General features: G+C 35.2%; 1 protein-coding gene across 2 annotated transcripts in view; it reads left to right on the top strand.

Annotated features, from left to right (window-relative positions):
• The first annotated feature begins 10,991 nt into the window (after nucleotides 1–10,991).
• Nucleotides 10,992–22,085, top strand: part of LOC131156728 (uncharacterized) — a 16,000-nt gene continuing 4,906 nt past the window's right edge. Inside the window, exons 1-6 of one of the 2 annotated variants that reach the window (XM_058110619.1) lie at nucleotides 10,992–11,099; nucleotides 11,342–11,730; nucleotides 12,128–13,248; nucleotides 20,035–20,190; nucleotides 20,301–20,463; nucleotides 20,597–20,722. In XM_058110619.1, coding sequence (XP_057966602.1) covers nucleotides 11,382–11,730; nucleotides 12,128–13,248; nucleotides 20,035–20,106 — 1,542 coding nt within the window. In that variant the 5' untranslated portion in view covers nucleotides 10,992–11,099; nucleotides 11,342–11,381 and the 3' untranslated portion in view covers nucleotides 20,107–20,190; nucleotides 20,301–20,463; nucleotides 20,597–20,722. The remainder of the gene's footprint in view (nucleotides 11,100–11,341; nucleotides 11,731–12,127; nucleotides 13,249–20,034; nucleotides 20,191–20,300; nucleotides 20,464–20,596; nucleotides 20,723–22,085) is intronic. The other variant, XM_058110620.1, reaches the window with a different exon arrangement.

Below are 22,085 nucleotides of genomic sequence, written 5' to 3'. Positions count from 1 at the left end.
CTTCTTCAAAAATATAGCAACTTCAGTATCGAAATTATCATAAATCTTTGGTGAAGATGTGTAAGCTTTTCACGAACAAATACTTACATTATCTAAGAATAGAACTTCTATATATAATATAATTTAAAACTAAATAAGAACAATTTTCTAAAAAGATGTGAAACCATTCTTTTGAAAAATACATTGCATTGTGTTTAGGAATTTGAGTTTATGCTTTAAATTTGAAATTTTGTAAATTTGAAATTTATAAAACAATCACACACATATTGAGAATTTCACTTGTAAGTTTGTCCCAAATTGGAAAATTGAGTGGATGATAGGTGCTTATATACATGGTTGGGTCCAATACCCAATAAGCTTAAACTTTTGGGTCAAGTTGGTGTTCACCCATGTCAAGCCTACCCATAAACTCCTTCGGTGCCAACAAGTGGTATCAGCACCGACAATTCGTGACTCTGGGTGAGCGACATCATAAGAAAAGTTTAGGCGTTAAGCTAATTCACCTGACGTGCTAACAGTTGGAGGACCAAGTGTGTAACCGAGGTCAATAAGGATCATCTGGTTGGAAAATGAATCCGAATAAGGTCAAGACATAAGAGGTAAGATTGGTTTTGTGGTGTTGAAATTGGTGTGATCCCAAGAGGGGGTGAATTGGGTTTTAAAATATTTTTCACTAATTTAAACAATTACGCCAATTCACCACAGTTCATATCACATTCAATATTGAAAAACGTATATGTACAATGATTAAGTGATCAGTGTGTGCATACATACACGTGTGCTGCATATCTCATTTAAATCAGTTCTTTGTGCATGCAAGATGGTTATAACAAAACATGAATAGACATACACATGCTGAAATTTAATTATAAGAATTTAAATAAGATAGAGAGAAAATGACACACATATTTGTTAACGAGGTTCGACCAATATTGCCCACGTCCCCGCCTTAGGCATAACTCTCAAGGATTCTACTAAACCTGCTCACTTAATCGGACGGAGCAGAAGCCTTTTACATCCTCTCCTTACGGGGTGTGGAAAACCCCGTCTCAATTACTAGGTTGAGCCGAACTAGTCTCACTTACGGGGCTGAGACCCTCCAGTTCAATTTCAGGCTAAACCGAACCGATCTCATTTTCGGGACTGAGACTCCTCAGTTCAATTGACGGGCTGAACCCAACTAGTATATGGAAACTATTTTTGTACATGAAAATCTTCTGAAAATACAAGTTAAGATGTATACATTTAAATTCAAATAAATGCACTCTAATATGATATGTAATAATGCTCAGTAGAGTAAGGGTGCTTATCTAAATAGTATTTTGCAATCTTTGAAAAGAATGCATATAATATAGAGCTTCAAAGATTTAAACCCTACAAAAGATTTTCTCCAAATAATATTTTTCAAGAACGAACTGGAGAACCTAGGGTTTTAGTTTCAAATAAGTTTGCACAAAAAAACAAAATACAAGCATTTTAAAACTATATGTGCAAATCAAAATGAATGTCCAAACTAAAATGTTCTCTTCTAAAAGTTTTTCAAAATAATGAGTGGAAGAGAATAGAGAGCATAAAAAATAACCTCATAAAAGATTTTACAATAAAAATAAGTTTTAGGAGAACTTTGATTAGGATAAAAATTAGAGAGAAAATGGGCTAATCAAAGTTACTAATCTTGACTTATGAAGGGGTATATATAGACTCAAGGAAATTTTTGACCGTTGGGGACACGTTGGGTATTATTAGAAAAGTTTAATTAATTTTTAACCCTAATTTCTCCAGTTAAAAAATTGTAACCCGAGAGTTTTGGTCGCCCGAGCCATAAGTTCAGTCGCCTGAACACTCACAAAGAGAAGACGTTTTTTGAAGTTCAGGTGCCTGAGTCTGAGTTCAGTTGGCTGAACAAAAGTCAGAAACATTTGTTCGTAGGTTCAGGTGCCCGATGCTAAGTTCGATTAACCGAACTAACCAATTCGGTTGCTCGAGGTCTGATTTGAATGCGAAGGTTCGGATACCCGGATTGATGAAAAGGTACCTGACATGAGTTTGGTCGCCCGAGGTAGCTCAGTTCAAATTGGTTCGATAGCCCGAACCAAGTCAAAGTTTTGACCGGACAGCAATTCGGTCGCCCAAGGCAGTTTGAACTGCCTTGGTTCGGTCGCCCAAAACCTCAAAAAAATGTCTTATTTGGTCTTTTGAACCTATTTAACCATGTGTGAATAAGTTATGACATTTTGTGCAAAGGGCTAACAGTCCTACGATCAAGCTATGATCTAGACATTTTAATTTACCCTAAAATCCTGAAGTCGGTCGATCCCTACGGTCATTTGATTAACCTACGGTCTGACTGCGGTATTACTAAGAATCCAAATATATCATGCAAATGCATACAATATTACAGACCAGAACAAAAAATAAATGCATTACAAATGAAATAAACAAATGGCTTCTTCTTCCTTTTGCTCTTCAAGCCTCCATGGAACGCGCTAGAATAATAATAAACTTGAAGTTCCTCCTGTATTCCACTTCTCCTTATGTGTGTTTTGAATTAGAGCCTGTTCAGTCACTAGAATACACACATAAGTAACACGTGTATTAGTCAGCATCAAAATAGAGATCGGACTCAAAAAGCCAACATGAGGCATGTGAAATGCAATCTAAGGCACGGTGGTAAGGCTCACTTGAGCAACTATTGGATAATTGAGCTTACTCCCATGAGGAAGACAGAATCCATTCAAGGGGGAACAATTGGAACTCGCAAGTGAGGGGGAGATTGTTGGAAATTTCACTTGTAAGTTTGTCCCAAAATGGACCAATTGAGTGGATGATGGGTGCTTATATATATGGTTAGGTTCAATACCTAATACGCTTAAGTTTTTTGCTCAAGTTGGAGTTCACCCATGTGTATCAAACCTACCCATGAACTCCTCTGATGATAACAACACACTTAAAATTGAAGTTTTCACATGAATCCAAATATTTGAATTGTATAATATGAACAGTGTTAAAGGCTAGGATCATGGCCTCTAACTTGCTACCACTGTAATCTTAAATAGGATTCAATTAATGTGTTAACCATTTTGTAGGTTTAGGTGGACGTTTTTGGAATTGAGTATAAACTTGTCAAGTGTAGGAACCCGAACCGTGATAAATGGGTTTAAATAAATAAGAGAGGGGTAAAATTGGTATTTGAGTAGGCTTCGTCGACAAAGCCAGAGTTCATCGATGAATGCCTTGTATTTTTCGTCGACGAAGTTCAGAGGCTCGTCGACGAGGAGAAGCCGAGGGGTTTCGGAAAACCAGAGATCCCAAACTCGTTGACGAGGTCTTGGTCTCGTCGATGAGAAGACTATAGAGCCTCGTCGACGAGGACGCAATTCGTCGACGAGAAGTGGCCGGGTCAAAGGGCTATAAATAGAAGTTTTCATTACTTCCAAGTTAAGAAAATTAAATCCTATCTCTCTCTCTCTCTCTCTCTCTCTCTCTCTCTCTCTCTCTCTCTCTCTCTCTCTCTCTCTCTTTTTAGAACTCTCCCTACTCTCTATCTCTCTAGATTTCTTCGCTATTCATCGCTAGAATCGTGAATCTAAAGTTACCACGAGGATCGTGGAAGGATTCTCTACAAGTTTTATGGATCGGAATCCCGCTTCAGAGATTTTTGGGTTTTGGCGAAAAATCGAGGTAAGGCTCGATTTTCAATTCTGATTCGGTAGTTTAGTAGAGAACAGTGTTGTGAGTATATTCTTTAAGAGATATGGAGGGGAGGCCATAGGAGAGAGAGAGGAGAAGGTTTTTCGTCGATTTTTCTGCGATTAACTGAGTTTAGGGCTATTTATACTACGAGATTCGTCGATAAGCCACGTCACCTCGTCGACAAGTCCTGTAAAAAGTTCGTCGACGAACCTACCCCCTCGTCGATGAATTTCAGGCTTCCCAATAATCCTCTCTCGGTATCTTCTCATCGACGAAACTCCTGTGTTCGTCGACGAGTGTTTGGAAAATTTCTGGGGTTATTATATTCAAAATGCAATGTTGTCGACGAAATCTGCGGTTACTGCTTCCATTTCTCTCCCTCTTTATTATTTAAATAACATTATGCTTCGGGTCGTTACATGTAGTATTTCTTTTACAGGTACATGTAATGCTTTTGTTAGTAAGTGGTATTTTGGTTTTGGGGGAAATTTTCTTTTGGTATATGTAATCTTCTAGGACTTAGAATGTAACCACGGTATTCCTCCGCCATAAGGGAGGGTAAGTAATAAAATAAGTAGACCATTTTGCCTAATAAGGGATGATGAATTATATGAATAGTAAATTTTGAGAACGAAATTTTATAAGGAGGGGAGAATGTAATAACCTGAATAATAATAATGTAATTTAAATAGAAAGGAAAAGAAATGGAAACAGTAACAGAAGGAGACAGTCAACTTCATTGACGACATTACACTTTATGAATATTAACCGAGGAAAATCATCAAGTCCTCGTTGACGAACATAGGGGATTCGTCGACGAGGGTACAAAAGGGCCTCGTTGATGAAGCCAAGTTTTGTCAACGAGAAGAAACCGAGAGAGGATTTTGGGGAAGTCTGAAATTCGTCGATGAAGGTTCAGGTTCATCGACCAACTTTCTACAGGACTCGTCGACGAAGTGACGTGTCTCGTCGACGAATTTGACCCTATAAATAGTAGAAATCCGGATCTAAACGTAAAAAAATTAGAAATCTCTCACTCTCTGTCTCCCTTTGGTTTCTCTCCCTTCTCTCCTTGATTTTCGACTCTGTCGATCGCCGAATCAACGATCTGAGGCCACCATGACGCTCTTGGGGAAGTTTTCTCCAAATCTGCCAGAGCGTATCATTGGTGGAAGCTAGTCGAAATTCATCCCTGAGTTGAGGTAAGGCTTCTATGCCAAATTTGGTCTTACTGTATTTATAGGAAATGATATTCACGTGAAAATACTGAAATTTAGTACTGAGAGTTTTCTTTTTCAGGGTACTGCTTGGGGTTTCCTACGGGTGTAAGACCAATATTATAGAGGGACTTTTCAATTGCCTGGTAAGGGGGTAAATTAAAACAGTTATTTTTCATTGAAATTATTATTATTTAATAGTAGAATAATTTTCAGAAATCATATGATTATATATGAGCATAATTGAGAAAAAGTAAGTTTGGGAAAATACTGCAATTATACAGGAAATGTGTTTTTCAGAACGGAATATATGGTTTCCTTCAATACGTGTGGCATGAATATTCTTCTATATATATATTATACCATGTTAAGTTAGATTTATAAGATAAAGCATGTTGACAAGTATTTTCAGGAATAACATGTTAACACCGTAAATTATGTTTTCGAAATATATGATATGTTTGGCGCAAGACTATAATTGATGTTTGGCGCGAGGCCATATTTATTCATGTTTTAAGTGCGAGGCCGTATTTATTCATGTTTTCGGCGCGAGACTGTAATTATTATGCTAATGTAAGATTCAAAAAATGCTATTATTTGATTTGTGATAAATATCATATGTGTATGTACTATATGTTATCAGAACCCGGATGTTAGTTTAGTTTAGTTTCAGGAGCACAGTACCGTAGCTTATAGATCAGATATTTATGATCAGATTGGTGCTAACCACCCCACGAGGGGGTGGGAGATGGATAGTCGATGTGACTTTCAGTGTAGAGTGTAGACGTCCACCTGGTAGTTCGGACTAGGGTGTGACGGGCCTATCGTACTTACAGACATTTTTGACTCGGTAGTGGTCGACCAGCCATTGTCGAGTCCCGCCTTTGGGCTGCACAACCCGTCATGAGTGGTAATACATGACATTAGCTAGCTATACATCCTAGGCAGTTTTCAGTATTATAGATTATATCAGATAACACATGATTAGTATAATTACTTGGAAGTATGAAATTATATGTTTATTTAATCATATTATGATTTTTGTTTATGGTATATGTATTACAACATTAAATATTCATGTTGCCACACAACTGATTTTAATTTATCTACTCTTACTGAGAGGTGTTTCACCCCGCATATTAAATGATTTTTTTTTCAGGAAACCCGGAGGGACTAGCGGGTCAGGGCCGCCGCTAAGTGAGTTGAGCTTCCCTGCTAGAAGGGTAAGTTTTGATCTAGGATCAGAAGATTTTTTGTTGTGAGATCCTAGGTTTATTTTGGAATTGTTGTGAGATTGTATATAAACACAAGTATTTGGTAATGTAGTTAACTCTGGTGTTTGGATTTTATGGTTATGAAAATGTGATTTAAATTTACTGCTGCTTAGGTTTCCGTTGTGTTTGATAGATGTCTCTGATACCCACGGGTTCGGGTTGATCATTTTATTTTTTATATTTCATTTTATATTAAGATAAATAGGTTGTTACATAGATATTTGCAGTACTTCTAAATCAGATTTTACAATTATGTAAACTTATCTGCCACACACTAGTAATAGCATATTTCGTCTCACTAAGCGTTGTCTCATCCTAGTGGTTTAACATTTTTCAGGTAATCTAGTTAGACTCGCAGATTAGGCTCGCAAATAAAGGGAACTACAACACTGCCCTATCTGTAAGGTGAGTGTTTTTAGGAAGTTATTTTTGAGTAGTCCCTAGGTCTAGATGAGGGTATTTTGGGAATATTTATGTATGTATATTTTGGGAAAAATTCTGAAACTCTCGTATTATATATATTGACATGGTTGTATGTATTATGCTTTTCGCTGCGTAGGTAGTTTATTGAGTTCTAGATTCCACGATCCCTATTTGGTCCGTGATGATGATTTGGTCTTTATTAGAAGGTATCAGAGTAGTGAAATTTTACAGTTAATATATATAATATAAAAAAAAAAATGGCATGAAAAATTAGGTCGTTACAACACCAAAGTTCTACCAAACCTGTCATATACATATACACAACCCAAAAAGACCAAAAAGTGCCCTAGGGTCATATCCCAAAAATCCATCAAACCCTAGCATAACAACTTATCCTTCTAACAAGGTAGAAAAGATGACTTCTAATGTTGCGGAGCTCTATTCGCTCTTCTATCTGGGTTTCCTAAAATGTTTATATAGATGGGGTGAGACACTTCTCAATAAGGGAAATAAACTAACATCAGTGTGTGGCAACATGAGTATTTTAGTGTTATACATGTAGCAGTTCATAAATCATATCTAGTAAAACTGTCTGTATCATAATTGAGTAAAACATAATTTAGCATAACATGGTATAACGTACTGAGTTTCTATACATGAAAATCATCTTATATAACTACATGAAATAACACCCTGTATGGATAGTTGGCTGGTGTCATGTCTTACCCCCACATGACTAGGTTGTGCGACCCGAAGGCAAGACCTAGCAATGGTTGGCCGATCACACTAGATCAACATAAGTCTGTAAGTACGATGAGTTTGCTTCTCTTGGTCCGGACTGCCAAAGGGACGCCTGCACTACCATAAAACCACATCTACTGTTGTTCTCCCATAGTCCCTTACGACATGTGGTAGTACTAACATATCCATGATTGTGAACATATAGCTACAATATCATGCTTCGTGAAAGCCTAAACTAAGCCATCTGGGTTTTGATAACATATAGTAAATTTCAAATAATGATACATAGTTGTTTCTTAATAATATTTGTCATGATAATATCTTGAAGAATTTTTGCATATCATATCTTGTAAATCACAACCCTTACGCCGATATAGTATAACATGTAAAACCATGGTCTTTACGCCGGCATAGTATATCATGTAAAATCACGGCCCTTACGTCGGCATAGTATCATGTAAAACCATGGCCTTTACGCCAACAAAGTATATCATGTAAAACTACGACCGTTACGCTGACATATTTTAACATACATAGTTTTGAAATCCCCGTATTGTTTCAATACCATACTTTAAACATAGTTCCTGTATCGTTTTCATGGTTTTCCTGAAAACTAAGAAAACATGCTTATTCTAGGAAAATCTCAATATCCTGTATAATATAATTCCATAAAAATTATACTTATGCCACACAAATATGAATAATATTTTAAACATAAAATCTGATCTGAAATCATATTTCCTGATAAATAACATTAAAATCCATTTTCCTATTCAACTACAGTATTCCCAAACTCTGTGCTAATACATACATAATTTTCTGAAAATAAATGTTGTAATATGGTAAATAATTTAATGAAAAATACTGACTTAGTTTATCCTTTACCCGGCCTACTAAGAAGCCCACCAATTACTCCAAAATTACACCCATGGTGTTCCCCAGTTCAACATCTTGAAATTTACATTTCTCCCTACAAAACTTCAGTATAAACCCATCTAATACCTTTTCTCAGCCCATAAATAACAAATACCTTAATAAATATTAAAATAATCAACTTACTCAAATTTTGGGATGGTGCCCAAGTTGGCCTAACCGACGATCTACTCCTGCAGATATGAAGAGAAACTTTCTAGGATTAACGTGGTGGCTTCGGATCGTTGAACCAGCGTAAATTGGGGCCAGAATTCTAGAGAGAAGGAGGAGGGGACGAGTTTTTTAGAGAGAGAAAGGGGGTTCTGCATGATTCTCTTGCAAATATGTGATTTTTGGCCTTTTATAGAATGCTGGTTCACATGGCCTCGTCGACGAGTCAATGAAGGGAGCTCGTCGACGAACACCTTTTCCTCATTGACGAGTTTCAGGCTCTTGAAACAGTCCCTTGGTAATTTCTCGTCGACGAGTCACGCGTCCCCGTCGACGAGCCCAAGAGCCCTGCTCATCGATGAAAACTTCTACACTCGTCGACGAAACCCTACTGAAATCCCTTTTTAAAGATTCATTTTCTTTTATTTCTTTTATTATTTAATTACTATAATCTCCGGGTCTCTACAAATAAATAATATAAGATTATTATATTTAATTAACAATAATCTTGTTATTAATGTATATTTATAGCATATTACTATGATATAAAATTATGATAAAAATGAATATTACTAATTAAATTCAACATATTAATTTATTTAATGTTAATTTAAATTAATAAATAGTTCTTGTTCAATCCAGAATTGAATTATAATAACTAATATGTCATAATATATAGTAAAATAATATATAGCCATTTTTAAATATATTTTGGATAAAAATAATCATATTTTATAATTAGAAACTTAAAGGCTAATTTTTTTAATTTTTAATTAAAATTTAATTATTTTTTACTAATTAAAATAATATACTATTATTTATCAATTAACAATAATCATATTAATTAAATTAGTATTTTTAATTTTAATATTAATTTAAATAAATAAATAATTCTTATTCATTGTTACATAATTGAATTAAGTTTCATTAATAATTAATATATTATAATATATAATAAAATAATATATGATTATCTTCAATCATATAATATATAATTTTTAAAGTTTTAACTCACACGCAATTTTTATAAATGCTATATCATTACTCTCTCATCACGCACAAGCTCAACATAGGTCCATCAATTTCACAATAATTTCTTTACCCAGTGATTTCTTCACCCCCATCCCGTTTAGTTCTTAAGAAAAAAAACAGCATCCAAAAGCAGAAAAAGATATTTTGAATAAAAAATAGGTCTCCTTTTTCTTGGAGCCCAAAGAGTGAGATCTTAGTATTCAAATAATTTTTGTTCTTTCCATATATTTTCTCAGCAACCAAATAGAAAATAAATTAAGCATAAGGAAAATAGTAAGATTAAAATAGTAAACCAATTATGAAAAGAATCATACAAAAAAAAGGATATAATGTATACAGAAAAATTTTAGAAATTTTTTGGATTTTCTAATTGTCCTTCATTTTCACAGCTTCGTGCTTCAAGTAGGAGCCCTATGGATCACATATTGTACTAGTGTATATATTCAAATAATCATGAAATTAAATAAAAATCCTAACATAAAAAATTTACAATTCCATGCATATGACTTCAAAATTAAAACTAAATTCAATGATCATGAAAATTGAAATAAGTTTACACATTCATGATTTATATATTCAAATAAACATGAGAAGAAGACAAACTACGAATCATCAATCACATGACAAAATAAAACAATACAAATAAAATTTATGGGAGCAGAATTGAAACATACATTTAGAAATAAAAATGCAAATATATCAAACAAGATAAAGATGATTCTATAAATATGCTGAAGAACATTGAAATACAAAATGATTATATAATCCAAACAAATAAATTTCATGCATCTCGTTTTTGTTAGGGCATACATACTGCATCATAAAAAATAAATTTCAAACACAAAAAATCCCTAACCTCAAACTTGCTTGTTTCCAAATGAAGCCTTCAAACAGCAAATTGAAAGACACACTAAATTCTTTTATCAATCAAACAAACTCTATCAAAAAAATTAATTTCAAATTTATCAACAAAGCAAATGGTGGAAATCCACTTACCCCATCTCCTCAAGTTTATATAGCTACTCCTCAACGGTTAGGTAGCCTCCCGACGAGCAACAATCACCTGCAACCTGCAACATGCAACATGTTCAACCTTTACCTCAGCAACGGTCACCTGCTCTGCTCCTCCCCGTCTCTCTACAAAGCTTGCATAGGAGGACCAAGCTCTCTGTTCGTGCACAAAATGGAAGGAGAAAGGACTCTGTAAGGGATGAAACAAATATTGTTGGATGACCCAGCGAGATTTGCCATGCGTCTAACGCTGAATGGATGGACAATTAGTATTCTGAAGTAAATCTCACTGTACGAACCAGAGAGATTTGCCACGCATTCAGTGCCGGATGGTTGAACAATTAGTGTTCCCAAGCAAATCTCTTTAGATGAACCATCGAGATTTGCCACGCGTTTACAATGGGATATTATTTAATATATTTTTATAAAAAAAATGTTATTGGATTAAGTAGTGAGATTTCGTAAAGCGGAAATAATAGGATATTATTTAATATATTTTTATAAAAAAATTTTAAACCGGGAAAAAACTCGCAAAAAAAAAAAAAAGCAGGGAACTAGCCCAGGGGACGTTTCACGACAGGAAGCCCTAGCTATGCTTCACGAAAGATTGTCTTCGATTCTTCGTGTAGGTTTTGATTCTTTCCTGCCTCATGCCTTGATTTATTGAGTTACCGTGTTTGTTATCTCGTAGTGAATTTTGCAAATTTTCTTTTGCTTATCAATTTAGTTTAACTCATTCCGGTTTCTATCAAGAATATTTCTACTAGGTTTGCTGCATTATTTATGATTAGTTTAGTTTGTCCCAATTATGTAGAATGTCGCCGTTCTCATTTTCTTGTTCAAGTTGCAAATGATATTTTTATGCAGTGCCCTTCGGTTGGAATTTGATATTCCAGGCATTCATACAATGGTTCAGTTGTTTCTCTCGAGACCCATGTGGGGTGACAGTGGAGAAGAAGATGACTCTTTCGAGCCAAGAATCTCACTCTTGAATAAATTGGAATCTGTTTTATGGTTATTGATCTTGTCATCTGGCAGTCGGTCTGAGGCTCGACTATGGCTTTGCAACACGATATCAGGGATTCGTTCAATAGCTCCTCGCCATCAGCTGGAGCTGTTCGTGACTCTTTTGAGGACGAAGAAACTAAAGGGGCGCCTTGCCACCCAACTGTTGCAAATGTTCTTTGAGAAGAGGCCACATAAAGCAGGAAGCGTACTAGCAAAGAAAAGTTACATGCTTGAGGATTTCTTTAGAGGCAAGCCACTTTTTTATGCATTGTGCACTCGGCTCACGTCTTGGTTGGTTTTACTATAATGATATTTAATTGAGTTATCCCATAACAAGACTTGTAGAAACAGTTCCTCCAACTTAGCTGCATTAGTTTTGGCTTTTAGTTCTCAAGTATCTGGTTACTCAGTTTAATAGGTGCTTAGATGAGTTTAGATGATTGCTGAATACGTCTGGTTTATCCTTATGGTTGCTTTTGTAATGGTATGTTAATGCTTACAATTTAAACGTATAGATTGGTGTAATCTCTTTCACTCTTAATAAATTTCTTCATTAAGAAAAAAAATTATAGGTTCATACAATGGTCTGACCCCTAGTGCGAATATTTTGGAGTTCTGATTGTGTGATATTTTTGAACGACGCAGGAAATTCAAGGCGTATATCCCAGTGGTTTTCTAATTTCTGTAGTGTTGGTGGCGGGTTGGAGGTCAGAAAAGGTGCTAAGGCAATATCTCAATTTGCTTTTGTAAATCGGGACATTTGTTGGGAGGAACTTGAGTGGAAGGGGAAACATGGGCAATCACCTGCAATGGTTGCTACAAAACCTCATTATTTCCTTGATTTGGATGTTCAACGGACGGTCAATAATTTCATTGAAAATGTGCCTGAATTTTGGTCATCAAATGAGTTTGCCGAGTCACTGAAAGATGGTGAAATTTTGTCAACTGATATCAATTTTTTTGTAGATTTTTTTGTTGACTTAATGTATAAAGAGGATTCAAAAGAAATATGGGAAGTCATAAATGAGTTTTTAGAGGAAGAATCTTTCTCCTCTCTTTGTCATCATAGTCTTATTGTTCTTCAAGAGGAGGACATCTGCATCTTTCTTCAATTGATTAAGAAATATCTCAACCCAAGAATGGAGCCTAAGGATTTTGATAACCCATCTTGCTGGCTTGAGATTGTTCTTTCCAGATGCAATGATTGCGCATCTATTGATCAGTTACTTTTTCTAAATGCGGTTATTAATCAAGGACGCCAACTTATGCGGCTTTTAAGTGATGAAGAGGCCCAAGAGGAGAAGGCACAAATCAAAGGTATTGTGTTGCGGATTTGTACAACTTCAAACAATTCTAATAGTTTGGCCCCCATTGTGAAAGAGTGGTTAAAAACAAAGACCATAAAAGTGATCAAATGGTTGGGCCTCCAGTCTTGGGTTCTTCATTATATTTTGTTGGAGGAATGCCAGACTCCTGCTTCATGGGAATCATTGTTTGTTGATAATGGAATTGGTTTTGAAAAATCTGAGGAATATGCATTGCTACATCATGATGGCTTTTCAGAAGAAATTGGGTCTGATTTGGAAGATGGAGCATCGGTTAGATCTAAACGGAAGAAGAAAGGGAAAACTAGGAAGAAGAGGAGAAGAACCTTTGGCAGCTATGATGATGAGCTTTTGGATCCTGATATGTCAACCAGTAGGCGGCAATCTAGGGCTGGGAGTTGGTTTCTCTCAACTGATGAGTATTCTACTTTGTGGAACAGTGTATGTTAAACCTTCATCCTCAGCGTAATTAATTTAAAGTCCTTACATGTCTCTTACGTTACATTCAGTTTGCAGAATGGAATAGTCTATGATTGGATAGCTATTGTATATGAATATAATAGTTCATATAAAAAAAAGTGGTGCTATTTTAAGATAAATGGCTATGCAAAAGTTGGTTTTATTTCAATAAACATAGAATAACATTCTGTGGTGAAATTTAGGAATAATTATTCCTAGTTTATCCCATGATAGTTGCAATAGTGACAGTTCTGCCACATCCATCTGCTTTAGAATAATGCTAATTTTCTTTTGTAAACTATTATACTCCTATGAAATAGCTATTCCTATATTCCATTCCACAAACCAAACATAACATTAGTGGTTTGCTCTTATAGACTTCATATTAGCAAAATAAATAAGTTTTGTGACAAAGAACGCATGAAAATTGCAAGATAGAACAAGCATATTATTTACTCTTTTTTTGGGTAGGACGTATTGTTTTTAGTTTTTAAAGGGACCTCTATACAATACCACAATGGTGCATTATTCTTGACAAGTGAATTTTACTAGTACAAAACATCATGTGTTTGAAGACTATAATTTGAGGAAATTGATGAGGATTAAACTTTATCTGCTTCAACAGTACATTATTATTTCTGTTGTTTGTGCCTTGGTGGTACCCCCCCTGATGCCTTTAATGAATTTTTCTTTATTGAATAAAAATAAATATAATTGTAAAATATCATATTTGGGGTAAATGCTCTACTTTTTTTCCCCTGCTATTTGCCCCTAGTTTAAACATCTAAACTTTAATCATAAAAATATTACATTCTTTCTTTCCGTCCTATGACTTGATTATTGTTTCTTTTGTGCACCTTGTCCTTTTTCTATGTGTTCCATAGTTTATGGGCCTTAATTTATGTATTAATAAAAAATTAAAATGAAAGGGGACAAAGAAAAATTTTCAATTGGATAAACCATAGTTTCTGGGCGTTAATTTATGTAATAATAAAAAAATGAAAATGAACAGAGAAAAATAAACATGTGCATAATGCATGCCTTGGGTAAAAACTTCTAAATTTTTATCCTAAAAAAGAATTAAAATTTTTAAACAAAAGTTGCTTTCCTTTTTAATGATGAAACATTGGAAGGTTTAGATAAATTTTTCCTGTAATTATTTTGTGGGTGGGGTGTTAAACGTGAATATTTCATTAAAAAGGCACAGGCTGAGGGTCCACCTTAATAAAGGATGCTAACTTTCTGGTACACTGATGTTGCAGAAGAATTATGAAACAGCCTATATTGTTAAAGGAAGCAACAATTTTTTAGTGCAATTTGGTGCTTTTTATGCTAGGTTTATGTGCATGAAGTTGTGCGTGCGCTATTCATGCATTTCTACATGAATTGCATGTGTCATTCTCTTTCAAATATTGGTAGGAATTTCTCACTATATTGGGTCATGTTGTTGTTGATGATGGCAATTAAAAACGTGGGGGTTGAAAAGGGGGGGGGGGGTTATGGGGTTGTAGACTTTTTGCATGAGAAGTGGGCACAAACCTTATTAACTGCGAGAAATTTTCCAAGAAATGGTTCTGCCCATTTGCCTCAAGAGAAATGAAAGATGCTGCACATCAATGCTCCAAACATACAGCAAAAATTCGACCCACTTGCCTGATGCAAAAGAAAAGATGATGTGCTCCAGAAATGTAGCAAACACAACCACATCTTTTGATTCTGTGCACAGAGGATTCTGTCCCATTAAATGCCCGTCTATAAGGGGCCAAAGACTGGAGCTTCTTAGACTTCCTCTCATAATATACATCTCTGGCATAACCCACTCCATGATAAATAAAGCTGAAAGCGCACTGCTTTGCCGCTCCTGCAGTGAAGGAGAAGAATATATGCTTCACCATCTTCACCTACTAATTTTTTTTTGGGATTCCAAACCTCCTCAATGCGTATAGTATGGGGATGATTCCTTCTCATATCATGTAGATTTGCTTCAATTGAAGATGGCTTTGAGTGAATGTGTTTGGATGTTTAAGGACCAGTGGATGACAGGGAGAGAAGCAAGCTTCAGGAAGAACAGTCTGAGAAAGTTTAGAGATGGCAGCATTCTTTGTGCACTCCTTATGTTTATTTATTTATTTTGTGTGTTTTGGAGGGGAGGAATGTACTTTAGTGTTGAACAATTTCTGGTTAAGAAGTTGATTGTGTGAGTGACAAAGATATTACTTTGAGCACTTCTCCTTCAGTTGGATGCCTTCTCGAGGGATCAACAAAGCCATATCAACCTTTTGAAGACACTGACAATCTAAATCAACTCTTCATTGAATAGCATTGCATCATTTCATTTCTCTTGCAATGGCCCATCTAGAAATCTTGTTAATGGGGGACAAAGCATAATTGATGAGAGAAATATAGTGTGTCAAGTAAAATTTTCTGAGAGGCAGTGCAAAACTATGAAAACTCTGGGGGAGCACAAATATCTTTTTGGAAAAAAATAAAAATTCCTAGAAGTATGTGGGCCAAAATATTGTCTTTTGAACTTGAGGGCAATTGCCCCCTGACCGCCTTCTTCAGCTGCCCTAGTCTCATGTCCTCTCCAATCTATATCTTCCTTTCCTAACCCCCTCCTTAAGGTCAAATATCTTCCACCCTCTTTGAAAGATTTCCTTCCTTTTCATGACTTCTGTGTGTATGAATCATTTAATCTCACAAATACAAGATGACATGTGAGAAGCTTGATTTTTGTTTCAACTTAGGTTTTGCTTTGTGACAAACCCTAGAAGAGTTTTTTCTTTTTGTTTCCGTTCAAGAATTATGGCTTACAATGATTTATCAAAGTAAATTATTGTCCCTGTAAGAAAGATGATTAAAGCTAGCAATGAGCTTTATGATCTAGGTCAATGTTTACAATTTAAAGAATTTGCTCAAGGAAAAAATCTAGTTTTGGTGCATTTAAGGAAAGAGGAGCTTATGGGAGGGACTTATCGTGGACCTAGGAGAAGGAATATTATAGGAGTTTTGGTCCATGCAAGATTTTGAGGATGTGACAGGCTTACCTGATGATTATGAATATTCTAAGAGTGGGAATATTCTGGAAGTATTGGCCCCTGAATATTGAGGTTTTGCTTTGTGACAAACCCTAGAAGAATTTTTTCCTTTTTATTTCCCTTTAAGAATTATGGCTTACAATGATTTATCAAAGTAAATTATTGTCACTGTAAGAAAGATGATTAAAGCTAGCAATGAGCTTTATGATCTAGGTCAATGTTTTCAATTTAAAGAATTTGCTCAAGGCAAAAATCTAGTTTTGGTGCATTTAAAGAAAGAGGAGTTTATGGGAGGGACTTATTGTGGACCTAGGAGTAGGATTATTCTAGGAGTGTTGGTCCATGCAAGATTTTGAGGATGTGACAAGCTTACCTGATGATTAGGAATATTCTGGAAGTATTGGCCCCTGAATATTGAGTTTTACAAAGTTTGCTGTTCATATCAGAGATCCTACCCCAGGAGAGAAGTTGATCGAGGGTGACCAGTCTGTTCTTAATGGCAACTGGCAAGCCAAGCAACAAATGACTGTTTAGGCATGTAGCATTTACTCTGTATGACTCTAGACCAATTTGCCAGATTTATTCAGGCTTTCAGCTCCTTCTGGAATCCCAAGCCGAAGGGAAGGAAATGTTACCTGATGGAGAGAGGTTCCAACAGACAGAAGTTTCAAGAGAAGGGGTGATATTTGTTGTGCTTTGAATTTGAAAAACTTTAGTAGACTGCCCCCTTCTTGGCTATATTCAGCCATGTGAATAAGAATATCAGCAACTTTGGCATTAGGGGGAATTCCAAACTCAATTGGTAGGTGAAACACAATATTTCTCGATAAGGGGAGTGTGAGGATGCCGACTTTCAAAGAACAAAAAGGTATTTTTTTCCACTTTCAGTGCTGTTTTTGAGGCAACAATAGGCTAAATGTCTAATTTTGATAATTTTCTTTTGTGGAAGTACAGCCAAGAGAGGCATTTGCAGCCAGATGCTTGTTCCTTTGAGCCTGTTTGTGTGTATCCAGATTATACATGAGGACTTTGAGGAACATAAATGCTAGAGAATCACTCCCTTCAATCAAGAGCTTCAGGTCCAATCCTCCTCCATTTATAGGCTTGTAAACATTCTTCAACAAGAGTGGATATTTCATTTGATTTCACATGAGTGGATATTTCAATCATTTCCTTCAACAAAAAAGCTTTAAATTTCTTTTCTAGCTCTTTTAGGATTGATTTGTGTAGGAACAAAGTGGACCAACAACCCTGTTTGCTTTAGAGAAAGAATTTTTTAAGCTTTGCAGTACAGTCATAGATCCTACTGAGATTTTTTTCTGTGTGTAGCTCTCAATCAATTTTTCCAATCCTTTAGGTAGAGGAAGGCCCAGGTACTTTTTAGGGAGTTGTCCTTCAGGAAATCCGCTTATCTGAATTATTTCCTTCTTGGTGGATTCAGGAATACCAGAACAAAAATATTCTTTTTTTTTTTTTACATTTATGCATGGTCTTAAATTTCCACGAAATTTTCGAAATTTCCGATTTCCATCACCCTTGAAATTGAAATGATAGTCGATTTCGGTCTTGCATAATTTCCGTCGAAATCTCAACGAATCATCTGAAATTTATCGAAATCTCGAAATTTTAGTGAAAACTTGTCAAAATTTTAACTATACAATGAAATTTCGTCGGAAATCAAATGAGAGATTTAAGAGTGAAGTGAAATTTCTCTTTTAATTTATTTTATTGAAACAAAAGATTATTACAAGTGCTTTTGAAATTATATGAAAAAATAAATTTACAGCAACATTTAATTTAACCATTCATGTTTAAATTATCATTATTTGTATGATAAATAATATTTAAATGATTTATGAATTTTATTTGTATTAACTGATGTTTAATGTATATTATCTTACAAATATGTTTGATATGATATACATACTATTTTACAACTTTTTCACCTCATACAAAATATAGATGTATTTAATTTGTAAAATATTAGTCTTAAAACCTATATTATTGTGTTTGTTAACCATTTCTAAAGTTTCACAAAGAATTCCATGCTTTACTACTAATTTCCCTTATTTTTTCAAATCGAAAGCGAAATTGACATTGAAATCGAATTTTCCGTCAAAATTTCAGTACTTTGGGAGCTTCAAAGTTTGAGTCGAAATCGACATTTAAGACCTTGCATTTATGCCCTGTAATTTTATAGAATATGGTGAGGATATGCTTTATGCTAGTGGCGAACTCCAAGTCCCCACGAGCAAGAATAAGAACATCATCGCAAAGCACAGGTTCACTAATTTGATCCTGTTGCATTTTGAATGATAGGTGAGAGTACCATGAGCAGCAGCATATTGTAGCAGTTCAGTAAGAGCTTCCATGATCATAGCAAATATGCTTAGGGAGATTGGATCACCGTCTGATGCCCTTATCACCCTTGAAGAGGCCTTCTGCTGAGCCATTGATAAGGATAGAGTAACTGGCTGTGGTTATACATTCTCTCAAATAGCTAACAAAATTACTTGGTGTACCATTACAGTCCAATAAAAGAGTGACAAACTCCCAATGAAAGAGTAAAAAGCCTTCATGAGATCCACTTCCAAGTCTATCCTTTTGGTGTTGGAATTTAAGTGGTAGTTGTGAAGTAATTCTTTTGCGAGCAGAATGTTGTCATTTTCTGCATTTAATGAATGCAGTCTGGTTGGTGCTGATAAAAGATCTTGGACATTTCTGAATTTTGTTTGCGTGGACTTGTGTAATGCATTAGTAGATGAGGTTAATTAACAAAATTATTATTGAATAATCAAAATATTGAAAACCAATGATGATAACAATATTATTGTTATTCTTATTGAATAAGAAGGAGCAATTTCTACAAGATCAATGATGATGAGGATACTTTTGGCCCAAGGATTCCCATGAGAATCCAAGAGTACTTAGGGGAGAGGTCGATATTGATTACCTGTATTTTTCGGGGCATATTTCATTTTCAAGGAATCCAAGATGCCTGCCCTGTCGGATTTCCATGAGTTTCCAAATGTGGCATTGAACGTTCCAAACATCGCATTCCCAGAATCCTGCAGGATAACCCAAGCCAAACGCGCCTTTAGGTATGCGACATGGGTAATTGGCACTTCAGAATACTGGAGAATCATTATTAAACAGGTGAGTCCGATGAATGCATCCTTTACACAAGTCCATGCAACATCTAGTCTAGTTCCTTACTAAGTTTGAGCCCTATGTATTTTAATGTTAATAACATGAAAGGGATATCTAATTCTCTACCGAAGTAGCTCATTTTGCAGAGTCTTGTTTCTCACTTTCTGTCTCCAGAATTCTTCTCCTGTGAATCCATGGTTTTTTTTTTTCATTTATTTATGAGGCAATTCAAGCCCCTCCTCTCTCTTGATCAATCATCATGAGGCTTCTCGATGTTCAATTGGCAATAGATAATCAGCAAGAAAATGGGAGAAGGTTAAGAGAAAACTAAAAGAAAATTATAGAAAATAAATAGGAAGAAGTAGAAAAATAATGAACCACAAAAAATTGCTCAAAATTCCTAACAATGCCAAGTATGATGAATTCAGGTCACAAGCCTCAAAGCTCATATTGCATCACTCCTGTTGGTTTTAGTTCTGAATTATTTTTATCTATCATTTTGACTTTGCAATTGTGCGTTTCTAGATCTATGTTTGCAGTTATGCTTAACTAATTTCTTGATCATTTTGATGTTCTGTAGGCAGATTTACCTGATCATCTATCTAAGCATTGTTTGTCTACATGGATGAAGTGGCTTTTCCCCCTAGAGTGATATGCCACCATTCCTTCAACATGGACTGAAAACTGGTACTCTCCAGTGTAGGAGAGCAAGATTATTAATATAATTTACAATCTGGTGAGTGACACTATGAAGTTTGTTTTGAATCAGCTATCTTTTTTCTTCTTTCTTCTGTTTTTTTTTTCCTAAGAAAAGAAGCAATCATCATATACAATGTTTGAATGCAGGTGGAGGAATGGAAGGGCAGATGTTGTCTTCAACTGTTGCCATTCTAATGGCGATTTTCGAAATGGCTTTCATTAAGTTCCTTTCAGATGGGTAGAGGAATATGTTTGGTGATTGTATTCGATGAGAAAAGTTTCTCCACATGGCCTTGTTTCTCAATTCCAAGTAAGAATCTTGGATCCCATTCAAATGGTCTTTGGTGTTTGATTTTAATTTCCTTAGTTTGATGGGTTTAAACTGTGGCAGAATTGACAAGCTAAGAGATTTTTTGTTGAATTGCTGTTTGTTCTGATTCCAGGACTATGCTCAGGAATGTTATGGCTTCCCCCTCACTTCAGTGCTTCCTTATTTCTATTCATCACTTCTCCTAGTACTAGTAGTTTGTGGTAACTCTGTGTTGCTTTGCTCGTCAAGAATCTTTGTGGTAAGATATTTATCTTATTGATTTTAGTAGGTGCTGTTTTAAGCTTAGTTTGTGTTAAATTTCAGGCCGTTTTAACAATATTTTTCATCTGAATCAAATATATCATAATACTCTCAGCATCTAATTCAGAGACATCAAGTTTTTTAGGAATCTAGATATTGAGTGGCATTTTGGAGGCTAATGGCAGTAACTAAGGCTGAAATTTAGACTGCAGCTAAAGAGTTTTCAGATAGTATGTAAAGGTTGGCATGGATGTCTATAGTAATTCTCTAAAAGAAGTGGGAAAGAGATGTTTGTTGAGCAGAAATTAACATTTGAATTTTTTTTCCTTTCCTCTAGCTTGGGCATTTGCTATGCCTGCTTTGGGTAGTCCGTCTGAGCTTATTCCCCTTGTGATCAAAGCTGAAGCAGTGTATGCAGCTAAACAGAATGGAGGACAAATAGACCACTCTCTTTTTGTTAGTCAAAGACATTCCCCTAAACATTAGTTGGTTAAGAAAGGCTTTCACTAGGCACTGCCCTCCTCTCCCTCATTGCTGGAAATTAATAGGGTAGCCCGCTGTTTTGTATGAGTTGCTTTCTGATATATTATTTCTAATTGAGCTGTTAGTTTCTTGTAGCTGTTAGAAAAGAATTCATGGACCAAAATGAGATTATAAATGCTGTGTAAAAACATGTTCAACTGAAGTTGGTGACTTTTCAGGGATTATAGCTTTTATTATTGATTGCATGAATTTCTTTTGCTGCTTTTAGAAACCTTTGTACCTAAAAAATACTTATGGCAAAATCAAAGTAATGTGTTCTCCGTACATGGGGATGTTACCTTTCAATCTCTCTCTCTCTCTCACTCTCAGGGGAAAAACAGAAGAAAAGGGAGGTGGTGGGAGGGGTAAATGGATTTTAGATCATAGGTTTTATAATGACAAGGATGGCATGCTGGGCATCATCCTACTGATTTTATTTTTATTTTCATGATTGTCTAGATTATATTGGATAGTTTGTGAAAATATTGGGTTTGGATCTGTTTTTTATTCTGAAAATTTTACATTTAAGTTATTTGATTCATCAAGTACCTCCTATGGTTCTGGTAGTACAGTTAACTAGAGAATTATGTCTCAGGGAAAAGTGAACATTTTGGCACTTGTGTAAAACAGTTTTATTTTCCATTTCCAATTTTTATAATTTTTGCAAAAATGTTTAGCTTTTCAAATTTTGTATAGGAAAGTCGGAAAACATTTCTTTAATTGTTTCCTAGATTTCCTATATAATTCTTGGAAAAATGGAAAATAATGTCGTATTTTTGTAATTATTTGAAAACCATTTTCCTACAACTAACCAAGTTCTTTCTTTCTCGTTCTTTTGA

This window comes from Malania oleifera, chromosome 5 (genome assembly GCF_029873635.1).
Source record: "Malania oleifera isolate guangnan ecotype guangnan chromosome 5, ASM2987363v1, whole genome shotgun sequence".
In the NCBI taxonomy this organism is placed as follows: domain Eukaryota; kingdom Viridiplantae; phylum Streptophyta; class Magnoliopsida; order Santalales; family Ximeniaceae; genus Malania; species Malania oleifera.
Note: the sequence above shows the minus strand (reverse complement) of the source record. Positions and strands in the feature narration are given on the sequence as shown.